Source organism: Hemitrygon akajei, chromosome 4 (assembly GCF_048418815.1).
Source record: "Hemitrygon akajei chromosome 4, sHemAka1.3, whole genome shotgun sequence".
NCBI classification, from domain to species: Eukaryota; Metazoa; Chordata; class Chondrichthyes; order Myliobatiformes; family Dasyatidae; genus Hemitrygon; species Hemitrygon akajei.
In genome coordinates, this window is record NC_133127.1 from 30091817 (window position 1) to 30117342 (window position 25526).

Here is a 25526-nt window from a genome sequence, read left to right on the forward strand (position 1 = left end):
CGCTTTCTCCTTCCAGTGAAAAACAATCCCTCCCCCTCACCTCTTCTTCTATTCCCCACTCGGGCCTCTTACCTCTTCGCACCTGCCCATCACCCCCTTCCTTTTCTCCTACGGTCCACTCTACTCTCCTATCGGATTCCTTCCTCTTCAGTCCTTTCCTACCCACCGGACTTCACCTATCACTATCTAGCTGTTCTCCTTCCCCTCCCCCCACCTCTTTATTCTGGCGTCGTCCCCGTTGTTTTCCAGTCCTGATGAAGGGTCTCGACTGTTTATTCATTTCCCTCCACAGACGCTGCCCGACCTGCTGAGTTCCGCCAGCATTTTTTGTGTGTATCTATGAAAAGTATTTTGTTCTCCCTTTGCTTAGAGATGGCTAAGGCAAGCTGAAATTATTCCTTACGGCTGCCTTTTGTTTGGAGTAAAGAATTCGCAGTCATTTAAAAAATATGAAATGAAAATAGAAGCCTTTAGGGAGTGCACGTGCTGGCAACTGGGGCATCAGGTAATCTGCTGGAGAGACACAACAGGTTAAGCAACGTCTGGGAGAGGAAAGAAACTGATTTCCTACTGATGCTCCTTTGTCCCCTGTGAGTTGCTCCAGCAGATTGTTCGTTGCTGGTTATATGGAGAGAGAATTCTAAAAGTTCAAAGTTTAAAGAAAATTTAGTATCAAAGTACATATAAATCACCATATTTTGATATGCCAACATATACTATAATGAATTTCTTGCAGGCATTCACAGTAGAGAAAAGAAATACAATAGAATCAATGGAAAAACTACACACAGAAATTACTGATGGACAACCAGTGTTCATCCAAACACTTATTGAGTTGCATGAAGTCCCAAAAAAAATGTTCCAGACTGCTCTTTGGCCCAACTCACAAAGCTCTGGAGGAACCGGGCGGGCCAGGCGGTGTCTGTAGAAGAAATTGGGCAGCCAACGTTTCAGGTCAAGACCTTTCAACTGGACCAGAGAGAGGGTCTTGGCCCGAAGTGCCAACTGTTCACTCCCCTCCACAGATGCTGCCTGACCTGCAGAGTTCCTCCGCACTTTGTGTGTTGCTCTAGATGCCAGCATATCTGCAGCCTCTCCTGTCTCTTGCTGTCTGCCCAGTGATCCTTATAAATGCTGAACCTGGAGCGCAGAATGCACAGCAGAAGAAAACGAAAAGGTGATTGATGAGCACCATGGCTGCCTTGATCATTTCCATCATCTGAAATAGAAGCAGAGAACGGCTGCAGCTTTGATATTTTGCATGGCACAACCCCCTTTAATATTTTCCATCAGTGTGCTTGTCATTAATATGCAGTAATACACTCAAAATTATAGACAGATGAAAGTGGCTTTAACACAAGAAGGCTTTTTGCCAAATATTTGCATGACAGAACAAAGTTGTCTAACGTGACATTTCCTTTTGTTTGATGTGTTTATCTCTGATGCTAATGATATAATTCAGGTGTACTTTTATTGTATTCATTCAAGCGTAACCAAACCACGTTGGCGCCAGCTCTGTCCTTGCTATCAAGGTATGAGTGACAATCTACCCTCAAGCACAATGAGGTATGAGAGACCAACATATTTGGTGAATGGCCCTGTGAGGTTTTGAAGCAGATTTGCTGGTTAATGATTTCATTCAACAAGAATCGCCGTGTATTCCCAAACACAACAGGATTAACATGTTACTTTATAAATCCCTGCTGGTGGGACTGGAGTTATCAATCATATTGTAATCAATGCACGACTATAAGACATTTTTGATGAAGCTTGAAGGAGTTGCCACCAATGCTTTCCCATATCTGCATTTGGCAGTAGTAATGTCAGTGTCACATTAACTCAGGAGGGTTTGGATTGAAACTTGAGGGTGTTATGCTTCAGTTGTATAAACCTCGCTGTGCGTAGAACTTCTCTATCTGGCCACTGTATCTCAGGAAAGATTTTTGGTGAAAGCCCATGAACTATACCATGAATTATATTGGGAATTAAGTAAATTATGAGAACATTTTGTAGAAACTGATTTCTAATCTTTTAGACCATAGGATATAGGAGCAGAATTAGGCCATTCGGCCCATCGAGACTGCTCTGCCATTCAGTCATGGCTGATTTATTATCCCTCTCCTGCCTTCACCCAGTAACCTTTGACACACTTACTAATCAAGAACCTATCAACCTCTGAATTCAAGTATACCCAATGACTTGGCCTTCACTGCCATCTTTTTAGAAGATTGAGAAGTTATCTAATCTGGATGTCTAAAATATTACAAGCATTTGATATTGAAAGAACTTTAATTCTTGTTGGAAGAAATCAAGAAATGGAGGCTGTGCTATCTTTAAGTGAGAGGTCAGTCATATACGAGAGTAATTGCTAGATGGTTTTCAGACTCAGAATCAGGTTTAATATCGCTGGTATATGTTGTGAAATTTGTTGGCTTTGCAGCAGCAATAGAATGCAATACATAATAACAGAAAAAAAACTGTGAATTGTAGTAAGTATATATAAAATAGTTACATGAAATAAATAGTGCAAAAACAGTAATAAAAGTAGTGAGATAGTGTTCGTGGGTTCTATGTTTATTCAGAAATCCGATGGCAGAGGGGAAGAAGCTGTTCCAGTGTGATTGAGTGTGCACCTTCACACTTCTGTACCTCCTTCCTGATGGTAACGATGAGAACAAGGCATGACCTGGGTGATGGGGTCCTTAAGGCTGGAAGCTGCCTTTTTGAGGTATCGCTCTTTGAAGATGCTCTGGACATTACAGAGGCTAGTGCTCATGATGGAGCTGACTAACTTTACAACTCTCTGCAGCTTCTTTCAATCCTGTGCAGTAGCCCAAAGGCTATTTGAACGTGGAATTCTCCATATATAAGGGGAACTGATACCAGGGCAATAGTGAGACCATGTTACCGCCTGATGAAATTGAAGAACATGTTGGACAATCACTGCCCAGAATGGAGAGGGAGCATTTGAGGCGGCATTGGGAGCTTAGAGTCCATGCACAGAGCACACAGACGCCATAGAGAAGAAGGAATGTACCACCTTTCCAACTACATATGTGTCTGCCTGGTCAGGAAGCTCCTGCCTAGTCTGTTGATGTGTCTGTGGCATCCATATCGGCCTCATTCGCCACTTAGTCTACAAAACTGGAGAGGAAGCCTGTCATTTGCAATCCCATGAAGAAGATGGCCTTGATCAAGTTTACTGCAGATTAGGCTCCCCTTTAGGGGTCGAATTATCTGTGCAAAAACACGTCTAAGAGCATCTTCATTATTATGTTTTGCCCAGTATTAATTTGGAGCTTCAAGCAGCAGATGCTGAGATAAAAACACCACATGCCTGTGGAGAGTGAGGCAGGTAGATGACATTGCATCAGAACAAATCGAGGGTCTTGGTATTCTCAGGAAAGTTCGTCGAGCTGAAGCGTTAACACTTTTTCATGCTGCAGTGCAATACATAATACAATGCAATGCATTGCTGAGTGATTTGCTGAGTAGTTGCAGTATTTTTATTTCGGGTTTCCAGCAAATGTTCTGCCTTTGCTTTTCCATTCATTCGGACCGTATGAGTACAGTCTTCTGGGGCTGCCGCCTTTGGTTTCTAGTCTGTATAGGTGTCTCCCAGCTTCAGAAACCCAGATCTGACGCTGATACCAAGTGATGACTGTACGGAGTTTGCGCATTCTCCCTGCAGTTACATGAGCTTCTTCCAGGTGCTCATCCGTCATCCCAGAGATGTCTTAATTAGCTCCTGTAAATTACCCCTTGTGTAGATAAATACCAAAGGACTCAGGAGTTGGGGCTTGTGAGGAAGAATGAGCTGTAGATCTGAGAGAGAAGTTGGGTGGTGGTGGTATTAATAAGATTGCTCTGCGAGAAAGCAGAAAGGACTCATATGGGCTGAATAGCCTGTTTTTGTATGATGGTACATAAATGTAGGGATATAAATGAGCACAACATGGTAACATAACATTTTACAGCGCCAGTGATCAGCGATCGTGGTTCATTTCCAGCTGCTGTCAGTAAGGAGTTTATACGATCTCCCCGTGACCACCTGTATCTCTGGGTGCTCCAGTTTCCTCCCACACTCCAAAGACGTCCAGGCTAGGGTTAGCATGTTATGGGCGATCTATGCTGCTGTCAGAAGGATGATGACGCTTGTGGGCAGCTCCCAGCACATTTTCAGACTGTGCTGGTCTTTGACATTAGTGATGCATTCACTGTATGTCTTGTATATATGACAAATAAAACTAATCTTCAATAATAAAGCAGATATAGGGTTTGAATGTTACTGATAATAACTGTGAAGGGTCTTTGCAAGGTTGTTCAGGGGTTCACAATGTAACTGCTTTGTCAGCTTCAGAGGAAATCCACCTGACATAGGGGCATCTCCAATGCCTGTCTGGGCCTTTATTTTATCTGAGCGCGGCTTATCATCTGCTCCTGGACACCATCCCTAGATAACATTTTAACTTGTTTCTACCAGTATGGAAGTTACAGAGTCATAGAATATGACAATACAGAAATGGGCCATTCGACCCGACTCATAGTTGTTGCATTTCTTGCTCGTTATGAGAGGACACATCTTGCCTTCTATAATGGAGGCCAAGAATACGTATGGATCCTGAGAAAAAAAGTGCAGTCCATCAAGTTCCCATCCAGTTGAGTTTCATTAAAAATCCTGAAATTTACTCAGTTTTTATCAACTGTAATACTCTTAAAGATTAAGCTTCCAGTCGCGAAAATCATGATAAAATGTTTTAATCCCTAAAATGACAGTATCGATGTTCTCAATCTTAATGGACTGTCATAAGCGATTACCAATTACACCCACACAGCATTAGTGTAATTAAGCAGTACGCCTCTACGCAATTGCTTGAGAGTAAAATTATTGAAGGGTTACGAGGTAATTTTCTCTGTGACCTTCTCTTTGTAGAATTAAACATTTCCACACTATAGAACTAAAAGAAAAACTTTATTAATGCAGACATCACTCTTTTGCCAGTGAAGTACATCAGCAGAGTAGTTACTGTTGCAAAATAGGAAACTTGGTTGTTGATTGTGCTTAGCAAGCTACCGTAAGCAACAGCATATTTAGTACAAAATACTGGAGGAACTCAGCAGGTCAGGCAGCATCTGAATAAAGAGTTGATGTTTTGGGCCAAGACCTTGCATCAGTATATTTACGGTAATAAAATTGGTAAAGGAATAAATATAGACTTGGATTCCAAGTGATATTCAAAATAGTGTCTTGTACCTTTAATGGATAGTTGACACAACAAGATTCGAGGTTCAGATTTATTTATCATGTATATCTTGACACATACAGTGGAATGTGTCATCTACACTAATAATCAATATGCCTAAGGGTGTGCTGGAGAAGGCCTGCAAGTGTCACCAAAACTGGGCCTGCTAGATATCTTATAGACTACCCACAACAGTACAGGTCTCCCTCAGTACTGCTCTAGTTTTGGCCTGGACTTCTGTGTTACACTCCCTGGAGTGAATTGTAAGTAGGTTCAACAAATCAGCTGGATATTTCAGTGGGGAATTGTACATAGGGCCTGTCATTTCCCCACACCCAGCAAATGACATGTTTTGCAATTTTGGAAGATGCTGTCACTCTACAAGTGGCTGAGAGAATTTGTTTCTACTGTAGAATTTTTGATCTTGCTGTGCACTCCCGGCTAGGCTGCAGTGCGGACAACAGTGGATGCTTGACATTGCTGTTGCAAATGGGTATCTGGGTGAGGAGCTCCCAGGTTATTACCACTCTCATGCCCAAGGAGGCAAAAGGGGGATGAATATCCATTAGGGAATAGATTGAGCACCTTGTCCCAGCATGGAGCCTGAAGGGTCCCAGTCACCATGTCCACATGTCACAAGGTCCACTGACACCTTTACTTCCAAATACCTCAATGTCTCACATTGTTTTCTCATGCACATCAGTACTTCTATCATTTCAAGTGGCAATAGTTCTGCTAGTGCTGATGCTCAGGCATGTCTATTGATTTACGACACCACACTTTCAGAATGTGGCACGTCGCTTTGCATCTACATAGACCATTGCACAGGAGCAAGCTCTCTGGCCCACATTAAATGTGCCGAACAGAATGCAAAGTTAAATTCCTCAGCCAGCACACGATCCACAACCCTCCATTTCTAACATACTCATGTGACTATCTAAAAACCTCTTAAATAGTTTATCTACTTCCACTACTACCGCTGGCAAACTACTCCTGGCACCTATCAGCTCCGTATAAAAAGAAATCTGTCCCTTACATCTCCTTTAAACGTCCTTCTTCTCACCTTAAATATATTTGAGGTAAAAGATTGCGACTATTCTTTCATAGGGGATGGTGTTCTTTCTTGGAGATACAGCACAGTAACAGGTCCTTCTGGCCCAATGAGCCTGTGCTGTCCATCTACTCCCATGTGACCAAACAGCCTCCTATCCCATACATCTCTGGAATGTGGGAGGAAACTGGAGCTCAAGAAGGAAAGGTAACGTGGAGAATGTGCAAACTCCTTACAGACAGCAGCGGCAATGGAACCCAGGTTCCTGGTGCTGTAAAGTGTTGCGCAGACCACTATGCTACTGTGCTGTCCCTTATCCATGCCTCTCAAGCTTTTACCTCGCCAACTGCGATGCCTGCTCCTTACGGACACAGGCTAGTGCTGGCTATTGCCTTTTACTTCCCCAAAGAACAGAACAGTCTGCAGAAGGATATGGTTTTGTCCTAACTGCACAGTCAGGGCTGGAAGATTATTGGTGAGGTCATGGAAAGTTGGATGCAGTCACACCTAACTTTCCTGATTGGTGTGTGCATTTTGTTTTAATCACTGACTCGCTGAAGAAAGTGGATTATTAAGAGATTGGAGGCAATCATTGGGAACAGACCATATGGTCAGGGACAGCAAGTACTTAATTAAAGTGACTAAAAGCTGTCTCTGCCCTCATTGCTTACCCTGTTGTTTTTACCTGTCAAACTTAATTATCTCAACAGATTTGACATATTCCAGGAGGTGAAACAGTTGTTACTAAAGTCACCCCATTATGGTTGTTTGACTGACTTATTTATATTGCTTTCCCCCCTTGTTTTTAGTATTTTTGTTTTGACTTCCACAGCATCTCTCTCCCCAAAGCCTCTTTCCATCATCTGCCCCCTCCCCAACTGCCCCACTCCCCCACCTTTTCCTTCCTTGCTCAGCTTGTCAGGTCCATTGCGCGAGGGTTGCCTTAATGATGCATGTTGATCATTTCATCCATTCCTTTGAAGTGTGCTCAGGTCTCCAGTTAAAGTTCAAAGGTCAGCATGTTTATTTATGCAAAGCTGGATCATCTGTGAAATGGGGCTTAAAAGGCCTCCTGACTTCAAAGAGCTCAAATCTGGCCTAGCATAGTCAAAGCAGGGACTCAACTTGCCTTAAAATATTAAAAAATAAAGTTTGTGGCTGTGTATCCTGATCTGGGTCATTTCAGTTATTAAATAACATTTTTAATTGGTATAAAAATCATGTCCGGCCTACTTGAATGAAGTAGTAATGGCCTTAATATCGTGCCTTTGTTCTTATTTGAAGAGCTCCATATAAATTGACAGTAAATGGGACTGAGCTCACCCCTCTTTGTCCACTTTGAATCTCATTTCGGGTCTCTGCGCCATGGAAAGTTTGGACAGGTTTCTTTCAGAGGGTGAACGGGGCTGCAGGCGAGCTACGCACAGAGTTGGGTCTTTAGAAGATCAAAGCAACGGCAGCAATTCAGCGCACATCAAAGCTTTGGCTGCAAATCAAGTTGCGTTTAAAATCTCGCTGCTTGGTCCGTGCTGAGAGGTAACGAAGAATGCGACGCAACAGGAGCAGTTTGTTTTCTTCTTCCACTCTCTGCATAAACAAGTCAGCTCCTTTGCGGTCTGGCCCAAAATACGTGGCTTTCTGGCAAGCCTCTCACAGTGGTAAGGACAAAGCCAGCCAGAAAACTAAATGCCCTAAGATAAGGAAATATGAAATAGTTAGATTGCGGTTTGAAATTGTGAGCCTTGAGTCTCTCATAGTGCCTGTGTGCTGGGACAGCTGAGGTGCTGATTAGCATTAGTATTTCTACATGAGGGCATATTGACAAGTTTCCTTTTTTGCTAACATAAGAAACTTTTCAATCAGAATCAGGTTTAATATCTCTGACTTATGTCGTGAAATCTGTTGTTTTGTGGCAGCAGTGGTGTGCAATATATAAAAAGAAAACTATAAATTACAATAAGAAAAATATATAAAATTAAATCAGTAGTACAAAAAGAAAGCAAAGTATAGTTGGTTCAGTGTCCGTTCAGAAATCTGATAAATTTGATGGCAGAAGGGAAGAATATGTTCCTAAGATGTTGAGTGTGTGTCTTCAGGCTCCTGTACCTCCTTCCTGGTGGTAGGGGGTCCTTAATAATGGATACTACCTATTCGAGTCATCACCTTTTGAAGATGTCCTCAGTGTTGGGGAGGCTAGTGCCCATGATGGATCTAGCTGGGGTTGCAACCCTCTGCAGCTTTTTTCGATCCTGTACATGGCCCCTCAATACCAGACGGTGATGTAACTGATGCTTACAGTTAGCATGCTCTCCACGGTACATCTGTAGAAATTAGTTGGAGTCTTTGGTGACAGACCAAATCTCCTCAAGCTCCTAATGAAATATAGCTGCTGATATGCCTTCTCTGTAATTGCATCAATCTGTGTTGAAGTATATGATTTTTCACCACAGAAAGAAAAACATGTTTACACAGCACAAAACATCCTAAACCATTTTTCAGCCAATGAATTACTTGTACACTACTGTTGTAATCCAGGGAGACGTTGTAGTTAGTTTACACACAAATTCCCACAGTGACAGTGTTGTCTTAATGATGTTGGTTGGAAATTAAAATGGCCAAGCAACAGGAAAACTAAACTCTTTTTTTCAAAATGATGCCTCATGATCATTTGCATGCATCAAGCGTTGACTCGGTTTAACGATTTACGTGGAAGACAGTACATCTTGCCATGCAGAATCTCTGGAGTCAGCCTGCTCAGATAATGTGATCGGGTGTCTGGAATCAAGCTTAAAGCCAAACCTTTTAGACTCAGAGATGACAGATCTACAACTAAATCGCAAATGCACTGCTTGACTGGGAGGAAGGAGCTTCCTCCATCTTTCTTTGATGGGTAAGGCCAAGATTGTTCTCTCTGTAGTCAGAGAGAACTGGCAATGAAACTGGCCTTTTCCTTGACGATCACGTTGCCCATCATGATTGTCATGGACAAGTTTATATAGTAAAGGTTGAATAGAAAGTTGACGGAACTTGAGGGGATTGATATGGTAGGTTGGTAGAATGCTGCACCCATTAATACATATTTCAAGGATCAAGGTTCACATATTCAATATGATGAGAATAGGAAGAAAATTATCATGATTGTAGACTGAGCGACTGTTCTGTAAAGTATGTGTACTCTGTCCACAAAGGCACCTTGAGCTTCCAGTTGCATATCATTGTAACTCTCCTCAGTCCCACAATGACCTGTCTGTCCTCGACTTTCTCCATGTCTACAGAGAAGCCCAAGTGCAAAGTGAAAGCACATCTCATATTCTGCTTGGGTACCGTATAACCCAAAGGCACGAATATTGAATTTTCCAATTTCATGTAACCCAAATGCAGGCTGCTCTCCTCCCACACACACAATTGGTTTTCTTCTGCTTCCATCCCCTCCCCCTACCTGGTTCCATTTGCCCATCATTCCTTCCTCATCTGCTTCCACCTATCAACTACCATTCTTTGTCCCCATTCCCTTCTTCTATTTGGTTCCATTTGTCCATCATCTGCTTCCACCTATCAGCTGCCAGCCTCTAACCAACACCCCCCCCCCCCCAATGTAAGGGTGTATTCTGGAGTTATGGTATATAGCAAATATTAATTTCAGCAGCAACCAGTCTTCAAACCTGAACATGAATTGTAGATTAAATTTAAAATACAGCTCTGAACAATGGTCTTCCTGGAGCTGTGTTTTGGGGTTGATTACAAACAAACACTCCATTTGACCTCAGAAACCTGCATGTGCTTGAATGTGGTCCAGAGTCAGTGGGAATTAACGTTCATTTTGGGTGCCTGGAGTGCGGGTGTGAAGATGGAAGTGTTTGAAAACTGTATGTAATTCAAAGGAAGCACTGTAGATACATTGTAACTATAGAATTGTCCTGCTGTTACCTTTGATCTTTAAGCATATAAAAATATCATATAATATTGAGCCAGGCTGGCTTCTTCTTCCAAGAGTGTCTCCTGTATGGTTCCTGCTTGTTTGGCTTAATAAAGATTTCTACATCCACCAGCTTCCATGTCTCTCCAGTGACTTTGGTCACAGTCACAACACCCGCATTCTACTATATACTGTACCGGCTATCTTTCCTGTTCCCTCTCGATCCTGATGCAAATTCTTCACCTAAGACGTCATTTTCCACCTTTTGCTTGAGCTGCCGAATTCCTTGAGCATTCTAAGTCGGTCACAGATCTCGCGTTCACACGCATCTTTGCCTTCATGACCTCGAACTCACTGCTCAGGAGCGGGGTGGAAGCAGAGCCAATCAGGATCGACAACAGGGAAGTAAAGCTGAAGGTGCTGAAATGCAGAGTGGGTCAGGCAAGGTCATTGAAGCAGCATCAGGGGGGTGAATGGAGCTGGATCTGGTTCACCCAGTCTTACATAGGCTACCTCTGTTGGCCCGGACCGGATGTGGAGGGCAGAATTTATTGAAGGGAGGAAATACCAAGTCACAATGAGGCTCCAGAAAACCCGATCCCTGGAAGGCTCTGCCAGCCTTCGACAGGAATCTCTCTGGGAGCAGAGCCCTGCCGCCTCTCAAAGCTTTAACCTAGTTTTTCCTGCTCTCAGAAGACTTATAAAATCTTAATTAAAAGAAGTTGCTGTTGTGTGCTGGGGCAGCAGGCTGAGGGTAGCAGACAGCAACAGAATCAACAAACTCAGTCGTAAGGCCAGTGATGTTGTGGGGGTGGAACTGGACTCTCTGACGGTGGTGTCTGAAAAGAGGATGCTGTCCAAGCTGCATGCCATCTTGGACAATGTCTCCCATCCACTCCATAATGTACTGGTTAGACACAGGAGTACATTCAGCCAGACTCATTCCACCGAGATATAACACTGAGCATCATAGGAAGCCATTCCTACCTGTGGCCATCAAACTTTACAACTCCTCCCTTGGAGTGTCAGACACCCTGAGCCAATAGGCTGGTCCTGGACTTATTTCCACTTGGCATGATTAACTTATTATTATTTAATTATTTATGGTTTTATATTGCTATATCTCTTCACTATTCTTGGTTGGTGCGGCTGTAACGAAACCCAATTTCCCTCGGGATCGATAAAGTATGTCTGTCTGTCTGTAATATTTTATTGATTGATTTTATTTTGTGGATAGAGGTATACAAAATTACGAGGGGTATAGATAGGGCTCATGCAAGCAGGCTTTTCCACTGAGGCTGGATGAGACTAGAACTCGGGTCATAGGTTAAAGGTGATAAGTGAAATATTTAAAGGGAATCTGAGGGGAAACTTATTCACTCAGACGGTGGAAGTGAGGAACAAGCTGCTAGAGGAAGTGGTGGATGTGGGATTGACTGCAACTTTTAAGAGAAGTTTGAACATGAGGAGTATGGTGGGCGATAGTCCAGCTGCATATTGATGGGACTATGCAGAACAACAGGTCAGCACAGACTAGATGGGCCAAAGGGATCACTTCTATGCTGTTGCACTTTATGACTCTATGATTCTATATAAAATAAGTAATTTAAAAATTACTGGTTTATTACAAGTGTACATTAAGACATAATCCCTGAACCTACTGGATTCAGTTCTTCCTCTCTAGTGGGTTAAGAGTCACCATTCAAGTTTGTGAGTGTTGCTGATGGGAGACGTAAAGTAACTGGGCTAATCCTTAAGGATTCACTGAATTCTGGGTTACTTTTACTGATGGAGTGGAGCATCAGCCTTTTTAACTTCAGATTTCTAGTTCTGCAGTATTTTGGTTTTGGCCTTCAAAAAAGAATTTAGCATGATTATGAGGGGTACAGATAGGGTATATACATGCAGGGTTTTTTTCATTGAGGTTGGGTAAGACCAGAACTAGAGGTCATATTTTTAGAGCAGGGGTTGCAAACCTGGGGTCCATGGACCCCTTGGTTAATGGTAGGGGTCCATGGCATTAAAAAGTTTGGGAACCCCCTGGTTTAGGATGAAAGGTGAAATATTTAAGGGGAATATGAGGGGGTAACTTCTTCACTCAAAGGCTGGTGCAAGTGTGGAATCAGCTGCCGGTGGCAGTGGTGGAATGCAGCTTCAAGTACAACATGGAGAGCTATAGATCAGGTGCAGATAGATGGCGCTGGGCAGAAAAACAGGTCAGCACAGACTAGATGGGCCAAAGTGCCTGTTTCTGAGCTGTAGTGCTCTGTGCCTCTATAATTTGATAGCGTCTTAATTGGAAATAATTTGCAGGACTATTAGGAGATTGTGAGGAGTGGTACTGATTAGAATGAGCTGCAGGGACAGGCTTGTACTCAATGGGCTAAATTGTGACATCTTATACCACAGCAATTCTATTCTATGAGGGCAAACAAGAGCATCACATAACACCAGGCCTTACTAATGGTAAACTATGCTATATTTTTAGTGTAACACTACAATGATAATTTTGTGAGACATGTAGGAATGAAAATTGGTGCTCACTGCCTGCTGAAACTGGATACAAAACTCAACCTTATTTCTTAAGTCATGGGAGAATAACCTCTTGAGTCTATGGTTGTTGCTTTGATTAAGTATGTCTGCCTGCAGTGGAGGGGAACTGTATGAGGACCAGACACATCATGGGCCTTGATATAATCATACTTATTACAAGTTGGCGTCCACAGAAAACTCGGCAAGTGTATGCCTTCGGTAGAGGGTGATACACTTAAAAAATGATAGAAGAAATATTTCACATTGACTGCACTTAACCACAAAGATATGACTCCATTTAGGAGCAAAGTAAGTACAATTAGTGCAGTACCAGTAAAATAATTCTGGTTAAGGAAATGATTATAAAAAATCGTTCTTTCTTATTTAACATGGAACTCAAAATAAATTGATAAGTCACTTATGGAAAGGTGGCCTTGAGATTTTTGTTGAACCTTAGCTGATTGCAAAATGCAGTTTAATAAAAGCTGGTGTTGTTTTACATTTGATTTCAAATGTATTAACGAAACGGCATTGTCATGATATTAGTCCCTAGTAATAAATTTTAGTTCAGAACCAGTGGAAGTTCATGAAGAACATAATTATAAATAGTCATTTAATATAACAGGACCAATATGACCCCATACGACCACATGAAGATCTCACCAGTTTCTTGCCATAACCCGAGAGAGAGCAACTGGAAGAACACAGACTCCATCAGGGTTCACATTGGCTCATGTGGCTGTCTGGTGGGAGACGCGTTTTGAAAACTCCAATAAAACTGTTGGCTTAAGGGCATGGTATCAAAGTCAAGTATTCTGTCTCCAAACCACCAGCCTTAAGGTAGATTCAGGTAGTAGGTGCCTGAACCTATTGCTGCCAAAGAGGTAGGTGATACAAACTAAGGATTGGTTGGTTGGACTTTGATCCAAAAATGATAAAGTAGCAGTGATAGTTTAGGATGGTGTTCAGCTTGGAAGGAAGCTGGATGTTGTGGTGTTCACTTGGCCTTCATGTTAGTAGAAGCTGTAAAAAATGATGTTAATATTGACAATGAACTGCAGTGCATTACATCTTTCTCTTTTCCTTATTCTGAAATCTATTTCCTTTACCCTTTACTCTTGCTGTTTAGTTTATTCCCTATCCCTGCCAATGCCTTTTCCTCATTCTCAGACATGAAAAGTTTGTACAGTCAGATTCAGCTGCTTGCAAACTCATTCTTTTGCTTGAAGTTTCACATACTGATCTACAATGGAAACAACCTGCAGGTAACTTTTGAAGATGACTTTTTCAAAGCAAAACGCAAAAATTTACAACTAAATGTTTTTATAACCCAGATATAATATGTGACTCTGTCTCATTTCAGAATCTGAATCAGCTTTATTATCACTGTCATATATGATGTGAAACTTCCATCTGATGCAATAATTCCTCAATGCTTACTTTATTTACAGATGATTCAAGTACGGGAAAGGATGGACAGAAACTACATCAAGGATCGAATGGGGAATATACAAATGAAGAGCCAACAGGAAAGCAATGGGGTATGCAACCTTGAATACTCAGATCAACAATGTACTAACGTAGATGTTCTTCCTTCAGCCATTAGATTACAGTTGAAGAGATCCATGCATTATTATAAATTCATTTGACTGCTCTGATTAGGTGAAATTGAATTTATTATTGTGCAGATGGCATTAAATGAGGCTAAGAAAGCTTATGTAGACATTAATCCTCAGTCACTTGTGCCAAACTTGCATATTTTGTAACAGCTGCACAATGTGTTCTGCTACTTACATTCACCTTTGTTGATTTCAATTTTGCCAGTTTTTGGAATTAGAGTACAGCAAACAGTTGTTATCACAAACATGTGTTTAGTGCAGATAAGTAAAGGTTGTTTTCAACCCCTGTTAGCCCAGCCAAGGGAATGGAGCTGAAACGGGAGGTACAAGTGCCAAGAGCATAGGGTCACGGGAACACAAGAACTCCTATCAGGATCTGGCCAGTCAGCCTCACCATTCAATATGACCGTGGCTGATCTATACTGGCCAAATAGACAATATCCATTACAGTACCCATGTCCCGATTAGATTAATCACTTAGCTTCTAATACCTCATAACATAGTGATATTCCTGAGAGAGAGAGGGAGGGAGAGAGAAAGAGAAAGAGAGGGGATGAGGGGAATGGAGAGAGGGAGGGGGGAAATAAAGAGGGCAGGGGGAGGGGGGAGAGAGAGAGAGAAAGAGAGTGAGGGGGAGAGAGAGAAAGAGAGAGGGGAGTGAGAGAGAAAGAGAGGAAGAAACAGAAAGAGTGGGGAGGAAGAAGAAGAGGGAGGGAGTGGAGAGAAGGAGAGGGGAAATAAAGAGGGGAGGGAGAGGGAGGAGAGAGAGAGGGAGCACAAAGGTAGGGGTGTGTGTGTGTGTGTGTGTGTGTGTGTGTGTGTGTGTGTGTGTGTGTGTGTGTGTGTGTGTGTGTGTGTGTGTGTGTGTGTGTGTGTGTGTGTGTGTGTGTGTGTGTGTGTGTGTGTGTGTGTGTGTGTGTGCGCGCGTGCACACACTTGTCTATGTGTCTATTTATTTGACATTGGCAAGGATTAGTCCTTATATCCCTTATCTGCTGAAATATCACTGTTGTCTTTCTACCACTGTGAAAAGCAAAGGGATCAAAGCAGGTCATATGAACTTAGTGAACAAGTTACAAAAAGTAAATGAAAAGGCTTTTAGAAGGTTCATCCTTATCTTAAGAGACACAAACACGAGAAACCCTGCAGATGCTGGAGATCCAAAGCAACACACCCGAAATGCTGGAGGAACTCAGCAGGCCAGGCAGCATCTGTGGGAAAGAGTAAACTGTCCTGATGAAAGGTCTCAGCCCAAAATGTCGACTGTTTACTCTTTTCCATAGACGCTGCCTGACCTGTTGAGCTCCTCCAGCATTTTGTGTGTTGCTTATCTTAAGAGAGCTGTGACAATAATGGTTAAGTTAGGCAATAGCTTACTAAGAAGCTATTGCATTTCAGTTTGGAAATAAACTTAAGGAAAGTTTATGTTGGTGTTGAAAGTGTTACAGCATAAACTCATCAGAAAAATGAAAATAAAATAAAACTTGCAGATGCTGAAGATCTGAAATAAAATTAGATGAGGCTGGAAGCACTTATCAGGTGAAGGAGCATGTGTGAAAGGAGAAGAATAGCTATTGTTTCACGTGGCCACCCTTCATCGGAATTACACTTTCAAAAACACAGACAGGTTGATAAAGTTGCTTGTTATTTTCTAGGGGTGGCTGATGGCTGAGCTTTGGCAGATGTGGAGAGACCACTTCCTGTGGTAGAGACATCAGGGCAGCTGAGAAGAATCTGAAAATCCATTGAGTAGTGAAATCAGGAAGGGAGTGACAATCTGTGAACCCTCTCCCCTGGAGATGTTGGGACCTCTGAAAGTTTTGGATGGGTTGTAAGTTAGGTTGTGGAAGAATGGGAGATGTGTAGTTTTGAGTCAGAGATTAGCGATGATTGAATGAAGGAGATAATTAGCCTTCTCTTTTTCTGTCAGATCACATAACTCAACACAGAGCCAAGGACTTCCAAAAATGAATGTAGCTCCACAACATTCCTGATGAATCATCCCAGAGGGGTTTTTTAGACATAATAACATGTTATTGAAATACAGCAAATCAGATTTTAACACACCTTCTGCTTCCAAAGATTCAGAGTGAGTCATTGCATAAAAACGAGAACTTTGGCCAACTGAATCAAGACTGACCATCAGCTACTCATTTACACCAATCCTATATTAATTCCGTTTTTTATTATCCCTGGAGGAACTTTGGCAACTGGAGGAAACCCATATAGTCTCAGAGAGAATGTACAAACTCCGCACAGACAGCGCCTGAGGTCAGGAATGAACACAGGTCTCCTGTGCTGTGAAGCAGCGACGGTACTGACTGTGCCATTATGCTGACCAAACCAGTCTTTTCCTCTATGCTCTAGTTTTCTCTTTTCCATATTTACCTCATTAACCAGAACCAATAGAAATTTGCATTGGAAGCCAATTAGCAGCTTGTGGAAGCAAATTTCAAGAGGATTAGAATGCAAGAGCAAGGATATGATGCCGAGGCTTTATAAAGCCTTGGTCAGGCCACACTCGAAGTATTGTGAACAGTCTTGGGCCCGTTTTCTAAGAAAGGATGTGCTGGCATTAGAGAGGGTCCAGAAGAGGTTCACTGAAACAATCCCGGGAATGAAAAGCTTAATGTATAATGTATAAGTGAGTCAGCTTTGGGCTGTACTCACTTGAGTTTAGCAAAATGGAGGAGGATCTGATTGAAATCTATCAAATATTGAAGGCCCTGATAGAGTGGATGTGGAGAGGATGTTTATTACCATATATAACCATATAACAATTACAGCACGGAAACCGGCCATCTCGGCCCTTCTAGTCCGTGCCGAACGCTTACTCTCACCTATACCCACCGACCTGCGCTCAGCCCATAACTCTCCATTCCTTTCCTGTCCATATACCTACCCAATTTTTTTTTTAAATGACAATACCGAACCTGCCTCTACCACTTATACTGGAAGCTCGTTCCACACAGCTACCACTCTCCGAGTAAAGAAGTTCCCCCTCTTGTTACCCCTAAACTTTTGCCCATTAAATCTCAGCTCATGTCCTCTTGTTTGAATCTCCCCTACTCTCAATGGAAAAAGCCTATCCATGTCAACTCTATCTATCCCCCTCATAATTTTAAATACCTCTATCAAGTCCCCCCTCAACCTTCTTTGCTCCAAAGAATAAAGACCTAACTTGTTCAACCTTTCTCTGTAACTTAGGTGCTGAAACCCAGGTAACATTCTAGAAAATCTCCTCTGTACTCTCTCTATTTTGTTGACATCTTTCCTATAATTCGGTGACCAGAACTGTACACAATACTCCAAATTTGGCCTCACCAATGCCTTGTACAATTTTAACATTACATCCCAACTCCTATACTCAATGCTCTGATTTATAAAGGCCAGCATACCAAAAGCTTTCTTCACCGCATGAGATTCCACCTTCAGGGAACTATGCACCATTATTCCTAGATCATTCTGTTTTACTGCATTCCTCAATGTCCTACCATTTACTATGCATGTCCTATTTTGATTATGTAGCACCTCACACTTATCAGCATTAAACTCCATCTGCCATCTTTCAGCCCACTCTTCTAACTGGCTTAAATCTCTCTGCAAGCTTTGCAAACCTACTTCATTATCCACAACGCCACCTATCTTAGTATCATCTGCATACTTACTAATCCAATTTACCACCCCATCATCCAGATCATTAATGCATATGACAAATATGATATTACAGTTGGGGAGTTTAGACCAGATGGCACAGCCTCAAAATAGGAGAACATCTCTTTAAAACAGAGTTGAGGAGGAACTTCTTTTGCCAGAGGGTGATGAATCTATGGAATTCATGGCCACATATGGTTGTGGAGTCCAAGTTACTTAAAGCAGAGGGTGATATGTTCCTGATTAGTAAAAACGTCAAAGGTTACAGGGAGAAGGAAGGTTAGGGATGTCTCAGATTGGGTCCACGGTATACTAAAGGGGGAATTAAGTCATACATATTGGTACCAATGACATAGGTAGGGAAAGGGAAGAGGTTCCGAAGAGAGAATAGAGGGAGTTAGGCAATAAGAATATAGGGTAGAAATCTCTGGATTACTGGCTGTGCCACATGCCAGTGAAGGTAAGAACAGGATAATTTGGCAGATGAATGCATGGCTGAGGAATTGGCTTAGAGGGCAGGATTTCAGATTTCTGGATCATTGGGATCTCTTCTGGCGAAGGTATGACCTGTAAAAAAAGTACAGATTGCACCTGACCCCAAAGGGGAGAAATATCCTAGCGGACAGGTTTGCTAGAGCTGCTGGGGAAAGTTTAAATTAATTTGGCAGGGGATAGGAACCAGAGTGATTGGACTAAGGATGCAGCAGTGGGTATACAAGTAGATACAGTGGTAGTGAGACTGTGAGGAAGGACAGACAGATGGTGGGACAAATCAGTGAGATGTGGGATGAGATAAAGTGTAGCAGGGGCAAAATCAAAAAGAGTGATTAATACAGGACTGAAGGTGTTATATATGGATGCACACAGTGTAGAGAACAATGTAGATGATCTTGTGATGCAGTTAGGGCAGGTATGATGTGGGCATCACTGAGTCATGGCTGAAAGAATATCATAGTCGGGAGTTTAACATCCAAGGATACACATTGTATGGATAGGTCAGGCAGGTGGGCAAAGGGGTTGGCATGGCTCTATTGGTAAAAAGTGAAATCGAATAATTGGAAACAGGTGGTGTAGGATTAGAAGATGTAAAATCCTTGTAGGTAGAGCCAAGAAACTTCAGGGGTAAAAAGACCCTGATGGGAGTTATATACAGGGATATACCTCTGGATTCAATGTGCCAGGGCACCATCCCTGGTAAGGATGGCAGAGTTTGTCATCGAAATATCAGTTAAAATCGATACCAGTACCCGGCTGGTAGCCCAAAAAGTGTTTATTCAAACTAACTGTTATTTGGATCTGATGCAACACAAAAAAAACCTCACAATAAGATAAAGAACATAATAATAATAAATATATGCACATAAAGTAGCTTATACACATGGATTTATTGCATATGTCCAGATAGTGAAGTGAAAAGAAAATATGGTGCAAAACAAGATATTAATGCAAAAATAAAACCCATCCCTTTAAAGATGAAAGATCTACAGAACCTTCACTGTTGACTGTGTCCTTTGTTGCTAATACTATCGACAACCATCGGGATAACAGTGTCTAAATAATTTTCTCCTCTGAAATACAGTACTCTGTAGCCTGTCTTGCACCTCTTATTGCCAAAGAGTTAAGTGTTATAATGGAAAAATTGCTCAGGAGGATTTTACAAATGAAGTATTACTTTATTGCAATTGAGTGAGATGTGAATCCTGGAGTAAAAGTTGACTTCACAGATCACATCACACCCTATCTTTAAATATCAGGATAATTTTGCTGTCCTGTTGTCAGTTGGTGCTCCTGGATTTCTTTAGCTCCTTAACATGTTAACCAGAAGTATTCCCTATTTCCTATTTTATTTCCGTACAGATTCTTCGGGTTTATTTTGTTTGGCCAGTATAGCTGCTGGACCTCTCCCTTGGGTTTCTACGTGACACATCTTTTATCGACCTCTGCATATGTTATAGATTCTTGAATAAAAAATGTCTGGATTGGGAATTAGTCCAGTCTTTGTTTGAGAAGAATTTATTGAAATGTCTGCCATTTCCTGGTCTTATGCAATATTTCTGTCTAAAATGAACTTTAAAGAACACAACTGGTCTTTAACAATGTGTTTACTTGATAGTTAGCTGGCTGTTTTTAAATTCTCTCTCACAACGCTTTCATGGGGATTGTGAGCCAGAGAATAGGGACTATAAAGTTGTATCTATATCTGATCACTGCTGCCAGCAAACATGGCTCTCCCTTGGATGGCCTAGGTTGTGGGATTAAACCACACATTCCAACATTTTTTTGGCAACTTAACTCTCCTGATATTTATTTAGTCAAAGATATTTTTGCACTAAACACTTCTCAATATATTTTTGCTTGCTTCTTTTAAGATAACTTGCCTTCGTCTTTGATCTATATCTATTCATTGTGGTGCTTCAGTTCTCTCTCAGTGTCTTTTTGACTTGGAGACCCATCTACTTGTCATGGACTAATGTAAAGCAAAAAAAGGCAGAGAAGCCCCTATTACTATTTGGAGTGAGACTGGGCAGCAGGAGTCAGGAGGGCAGTAAACTCACCCAGCCTGGGCAGCAGGAGGCTGAGGTGATTTTAATTTGGGCCTCGTGTGTTCAGTCAGTCTCCTGTTCAAACTCATATTTGAACAGCTGGTAGGAGAACTGTGTCAGGCCTGACCAGGATCTTAGGCCAACACATGGATAAGATGGTTTGACAGGGATCAGAAGAGGTTGTGGCAATCCAAGGCACACAATGATATCTTGTGTAAGATTTAACCTGACCTTCAGGACCATGCATCAGATCGTAGAAATGTAGAGCTCAGAAATGGACCCTTACAGCCCACCTTTTCCATGCCGACTGTGATGCCTGTCCAAGTCCCATTTGTCCACAGTAGGCCTGGATCTATCGACTACGTTTCTGACATCTAGTCAGCAAAACACTCATCCTGTCAGCTGTCACCAAGCCAGTTTTGGATTTAGTTCACCAGCACACCTTGTGAGATGGAGTCATTACTGACTGTACAATGGGATGAAGGCCACTCCCCATGATTCTTGAGTTGGTAGGCTTGTAGCAGATGTTAGTGGGATTGTCTCTTCTTAGAAACAGAAGGGAAATTCAGAATATACTTGAGTTACATTGAACATGGAACATAGAGCAGTGCAGCACAGGAACAGGCCCTTCAGCCCACAATTTTGTACTAAATATTATGTTAGTAATTAAATGCCCAACTAAGCTATCCCTCTGCTTATACAATGTTTTCATTTCCTGTGTTTTCATGTACCTCTCTAAGAGCCTCTTGATCACCTCTTAGGACACCACAGTAGCGTGGCAGTTAGCGCTAAGCAATTACAGCTCAGGGCGTCCGAGTTCAGAGCTTAGATCCAGCTTCCTTCCCGTGAGCATGTGAGTTTCCACCGGGTGCTCCAGTTTTCTCCCACAGTCCAAAGACGGACCGGTTAGAGGGTTAATTACCCTGTGATTATGCTAGTGTTAAATAGATGGTTTGTAGTGTGGTGCAGCTCATTGGGCCTGTTCTGCACTGTATCTCTAAATTAAAAAAAAATAAAGCCTCCCGTCATATTTGTCTCCACCACCACCACCCCAGGCAGTGCATTTTGGGCACACACCACTCCCTGTGTAAAAAAACCTTGCCACACACACCTCCTTTGAATTTAAACCCTCTTTCACCTTAAAGGCATGCTCTCTGGTATTCCACATTAAGAAAAAGATCCTGGCTGTCTACTCCAACTAGACCTCTCATAATCTTATAAATGTGTATCGGGTCTCCCCGGAGCCTCTGCCACTCCCGAGGAAACAGCCCGAGTTTGTTCAACCGCTCCTAAAGGCATGCGTCCTCTAATCCAGACAGCATCTCAGCACCTCCACGTCCTTTCTACAATGTGCTCTCCAGAACTGAATGCAATACTCCAGATGTAGCCTAACTAGAGTTCTATAAAGCTGGTACACTTGACCTCAGTTCCTCAACTGATAAAGGCAAGCAAGCTATTTGCCTTCTGTGCCACCCTATCAACTTCTGTAGCCACTTTCAGGGTACTATAGATTGACCCCCACACCCCCCCACCAGATCCCTCTGCACATCAGCACTGTTAACACTATTGCTAATAACAGTGCACTGTCTCAGTCTGGTGTACTGAGTTAATTGACTGTTAATCCAAAAGTATTTCAGAACCCACTTAAGCAGCTGGGGGATTTAAATTTAGATAATTATTTTTATTAGTCCACATACAAGAAGAATACTAACAAGGATGGAATTTATCTTTCCTCACCTCCCTTGCCATGAGCTGGTGATGCTAAACGTATGTCTACCAATCTCCGTCTGGGTAAGATCTTCCTGTAGTGTTTTGGGTAGGGAATTCCAAGGTTTAGATCCAGTGGTTATAGTTACAATAGTGATATATTTACAAGCCAGGGCTGTGTGTAACTTGGAGGCGAACCCACGCTGGCGATAATCCCATGCACCTGCTGCCCTTGAACTTCTAGTTGGTTGAGGCCAAGGGACTGCAAGGTGCTGACAAAGGCGCCATTTTACAGATTGTTTTCTAAAATGAACAATGCACATAGAAAGGTTAATGATTAGGAGGCAGAGTGTGGTGATCAAGGGATCAGAGGTGATGCACATTGCACCAGTGATGGAGAGAATAAACCTTCAGGATGGTGAATGGAATGCCAATCAAACAAGATGATTGATAGGCTTTATTTAGACTAATGATAGTATTTCATTATTATTATTTTTGATTACTATGACATTTAGAATTTGTAAAGTCCACCTGATGCATCTGAAGCATCCACTCATGAATACCATACAGCACAATGTTGGTTAAAAGATTTTTAGTCAATTTCACTTGGAATCATTAATTTATTTAATTGATTACAGCTAAAGAGAAGCCTAATAATTATATGTAGGGAAAACCAAGAATTTATTGGTTCAGTGAGACAAAACTGTGTAGAGGACAATTAGTCTATTTCTGTGGAGTAAAATTCAATATAATTGAAGTATTTTTATCTGAACTCATTAGCCATTTCATAGGATGACTGTGCTAACCCTTTGGCCCAATAGGCTCTGAAAGATCTTCAGGTGGAAATTAAGTTCTACAAAACAGACCTTCCTGTTTTGAGTGAGCAGCGGGCAGCATTTGTTTTGCTTTAGGTGACTGTACGTTTACTCCGTAGGGTTGTAACAGCTTTTTTTTTGGTAATTTATAGTCAGGCCCCGGTTCACGCAGCCTACCAAAATGCGCCGCAGGGTGATAGCCCGTCCCGTGGGCAGCTCGATCCGACTCAAGTGCGCTGCCAGCGGCTATCCCCAGCCCGATATCACCTGGCTGAAGGACAACAGGCCTCTTACGCCTCAGGATCTGGGAGACAACAAGAAAAAGAAGTGGACTTTAACTCTGAAAAGCCTAAGGCCGGGAGACAGTGGGAAGTACACGTGCCGTGTCTATAGCAGAGCAGGCGAGATAAATGCGACGTACAAGGTTGAAGTGATCCGTAAGTACTGCACTGCCTCTAAGAAGGGATTAAAATAATGGTCTATTTGAAGACAGTTGCAAGCAGGCCTTCTGTTTACAATGAGAAACACATGGCCAAATGTGTACTCCGCTCTGAAAGAATCAAACCTGTAGATCATTCCACATCTGGTAGTGATAAGACCAGGCAGCTGTGTGCAGATGTTAAATGTGTTTTCATTCTAAACACAGGAGCAGAAATCCAGAACTTGAATCAGGCCTCATCTCACTGTCAGATGTGGTGGCTTTAATTCTAAAATCTGAATCAGGCCAAAGCAAGTGAAAAAAAAATCATTTTTGAATCTTGTTCGACATCAAAAATGGATATTTATTCTTAATATTTTACTGTTGCCCCATATACTTTACTCATATTCTTCTCTTTTCCTAAAATAAATCCCGGTCATTTTCGTTCAGTACTTAACTACAAAGCACCTGATTTTCAGATTGATTAAAGGTTGATTCAATTTGGTTCTCCTTTCCTTCAGGCTAGACAATTCTAGCCAGGTGAATACCAGACTCATTTGGAGTGTACAGAAAAGCTCTTTGATCCTGAAGATATTTGGATATTTTTTACTTAACGTTCATTTCCAGAATTTGAATGTCAGTATTTCTTGCTCATTTCTTATTGCTTCATGACTTTATTAGTAGTATTAAATCATTGCAGAGAAGACTTTATTAGTAGTATTAAATCATTGCAGAGAATAGTTAAAAGTTAATTACATTGCACTGGATCTGTGGTCATTCACAGTCCAAAGTGGGTAAGGGCGGCAGGTTCCTCCTAATTAAGGGCATTTGTGAACCAACTTAAAATGTCTTTTGAATTGAGTTTGATCCAATTACCTGAATTTAATTTTGCAAGCGACCACAGTGGAATTTGAACTCGCCTCACTGGAACAAGAGGTAGGCTCTGGCTAATTCTCCATTGCTTTTCTAGCCAAGCACCTTAACCGGCACTCCACAGGAGAAACGTCATGAACCCCACCAGCTTGGAAGCACGTCGCTGTGCTTTCATTGCTCCTGGGTTTAAATTCTGGGAATCCCTGCCCAACAGCTCTGAGGGATTACCGGCCGCAGTTCACCACCACTTTCTCAAGAGCAGTTAGCAGTGAGAAATGTGCTGGCCTGAACAATATAAAATTAGCCAGTGAACAGATTAAAATGGTGGTATGCTATGCTTGATGTTCTCTCTCATAGTTTATTTATGTGTTCATCTATCTATCCATCCACCCATTGATTGAGATAGAGCACAGCCCTTCGAGCCATGCTGCCCAGCAATTTCTGATTTAACCCTAGCCTAATCATGGGGCAATATACAATGACCAATTAATGTACCAACCAGTACATCTTTGGACTATGAGAGGAAGCCAAGCACCTGGAGGAAAGCCACACGGTCTCGGGGGGAACGTACAGGCAGTGGTGGGAACTGACCCTGCCAGCTGTTAGACCATGGTGACAAGAACTTGTACACAATGGCTCTTTTTTTATTTCTTTCAAACTCACCCTTTTAAGGCAGAATCAAAGTACAAATGCATGTGTAGTGGCAGTCCTTTCTCACCTCAGTCAATAGCCATACATATCAAACATCTAGCAAGAGGGAAATTCCACCCTCTGTTTCATGAAACCATTACTATCAAACCCAGCCTTTCTCCATGAGCTGATATCTAGTAGAACCTGCAGGATGTCAATAAGGAATCCTTTGCTGCTATTCTTTTAATTTTCAGAAGCTGGTTATTCATTTTTATGTAAATGATTTGGTTATTCATTATCTAAATAATGATTTGGATGTGAATGCACTAGGATTGAGTTGGTTTGTCGATGGCAAACATATTAGGAATCTTGTTGATAGTGAAATAGGTCATTGTAGATTACAAGGGGATCTTGATGAATGGAACAGAGGTCCTAGCAGTACCAGTGAATCATTTGTTGAAAGTGGCGTTACTGCCTTTTCAGGGTGGTGAGAAAGATGCTTAGCAAGTTGACCTTCATCAGTTT

At 42.0% G+C, this 25526-nt stretch overlaps 1 protein-coding gene across 7 annotated transcripts in view; it reads left to right on the forward strand.

Annotated features, from left to right (window-relative positions):
- The window catches only part of fgfrl1a (fibroblast growth factor receptor like 1a), a 306170-nt gene that overhangs the window by 256334 nt on the left and 24310 nt on the right, over positions 1-25526 (forward strand). For 6 of the 7 annotated variants that reach the window (XM_073042229.1, XM_073042228.1, XM_073042226.1 and 3 more), the window contains 2 exons: positions 14194-14283; positions 23233-23517. In XM_073042229.1, coding sequence (XP_072898330.1) covers positions 14194-14283; positions 23233-23517 — 375 coding nt within the window. The remainder of the gene's footprint in view (positions 1-14193; positions 14284-23232; positions 23518-25526) is intronic. The other variant, XM_073042230.1, reaches the window with a different exon arrangement.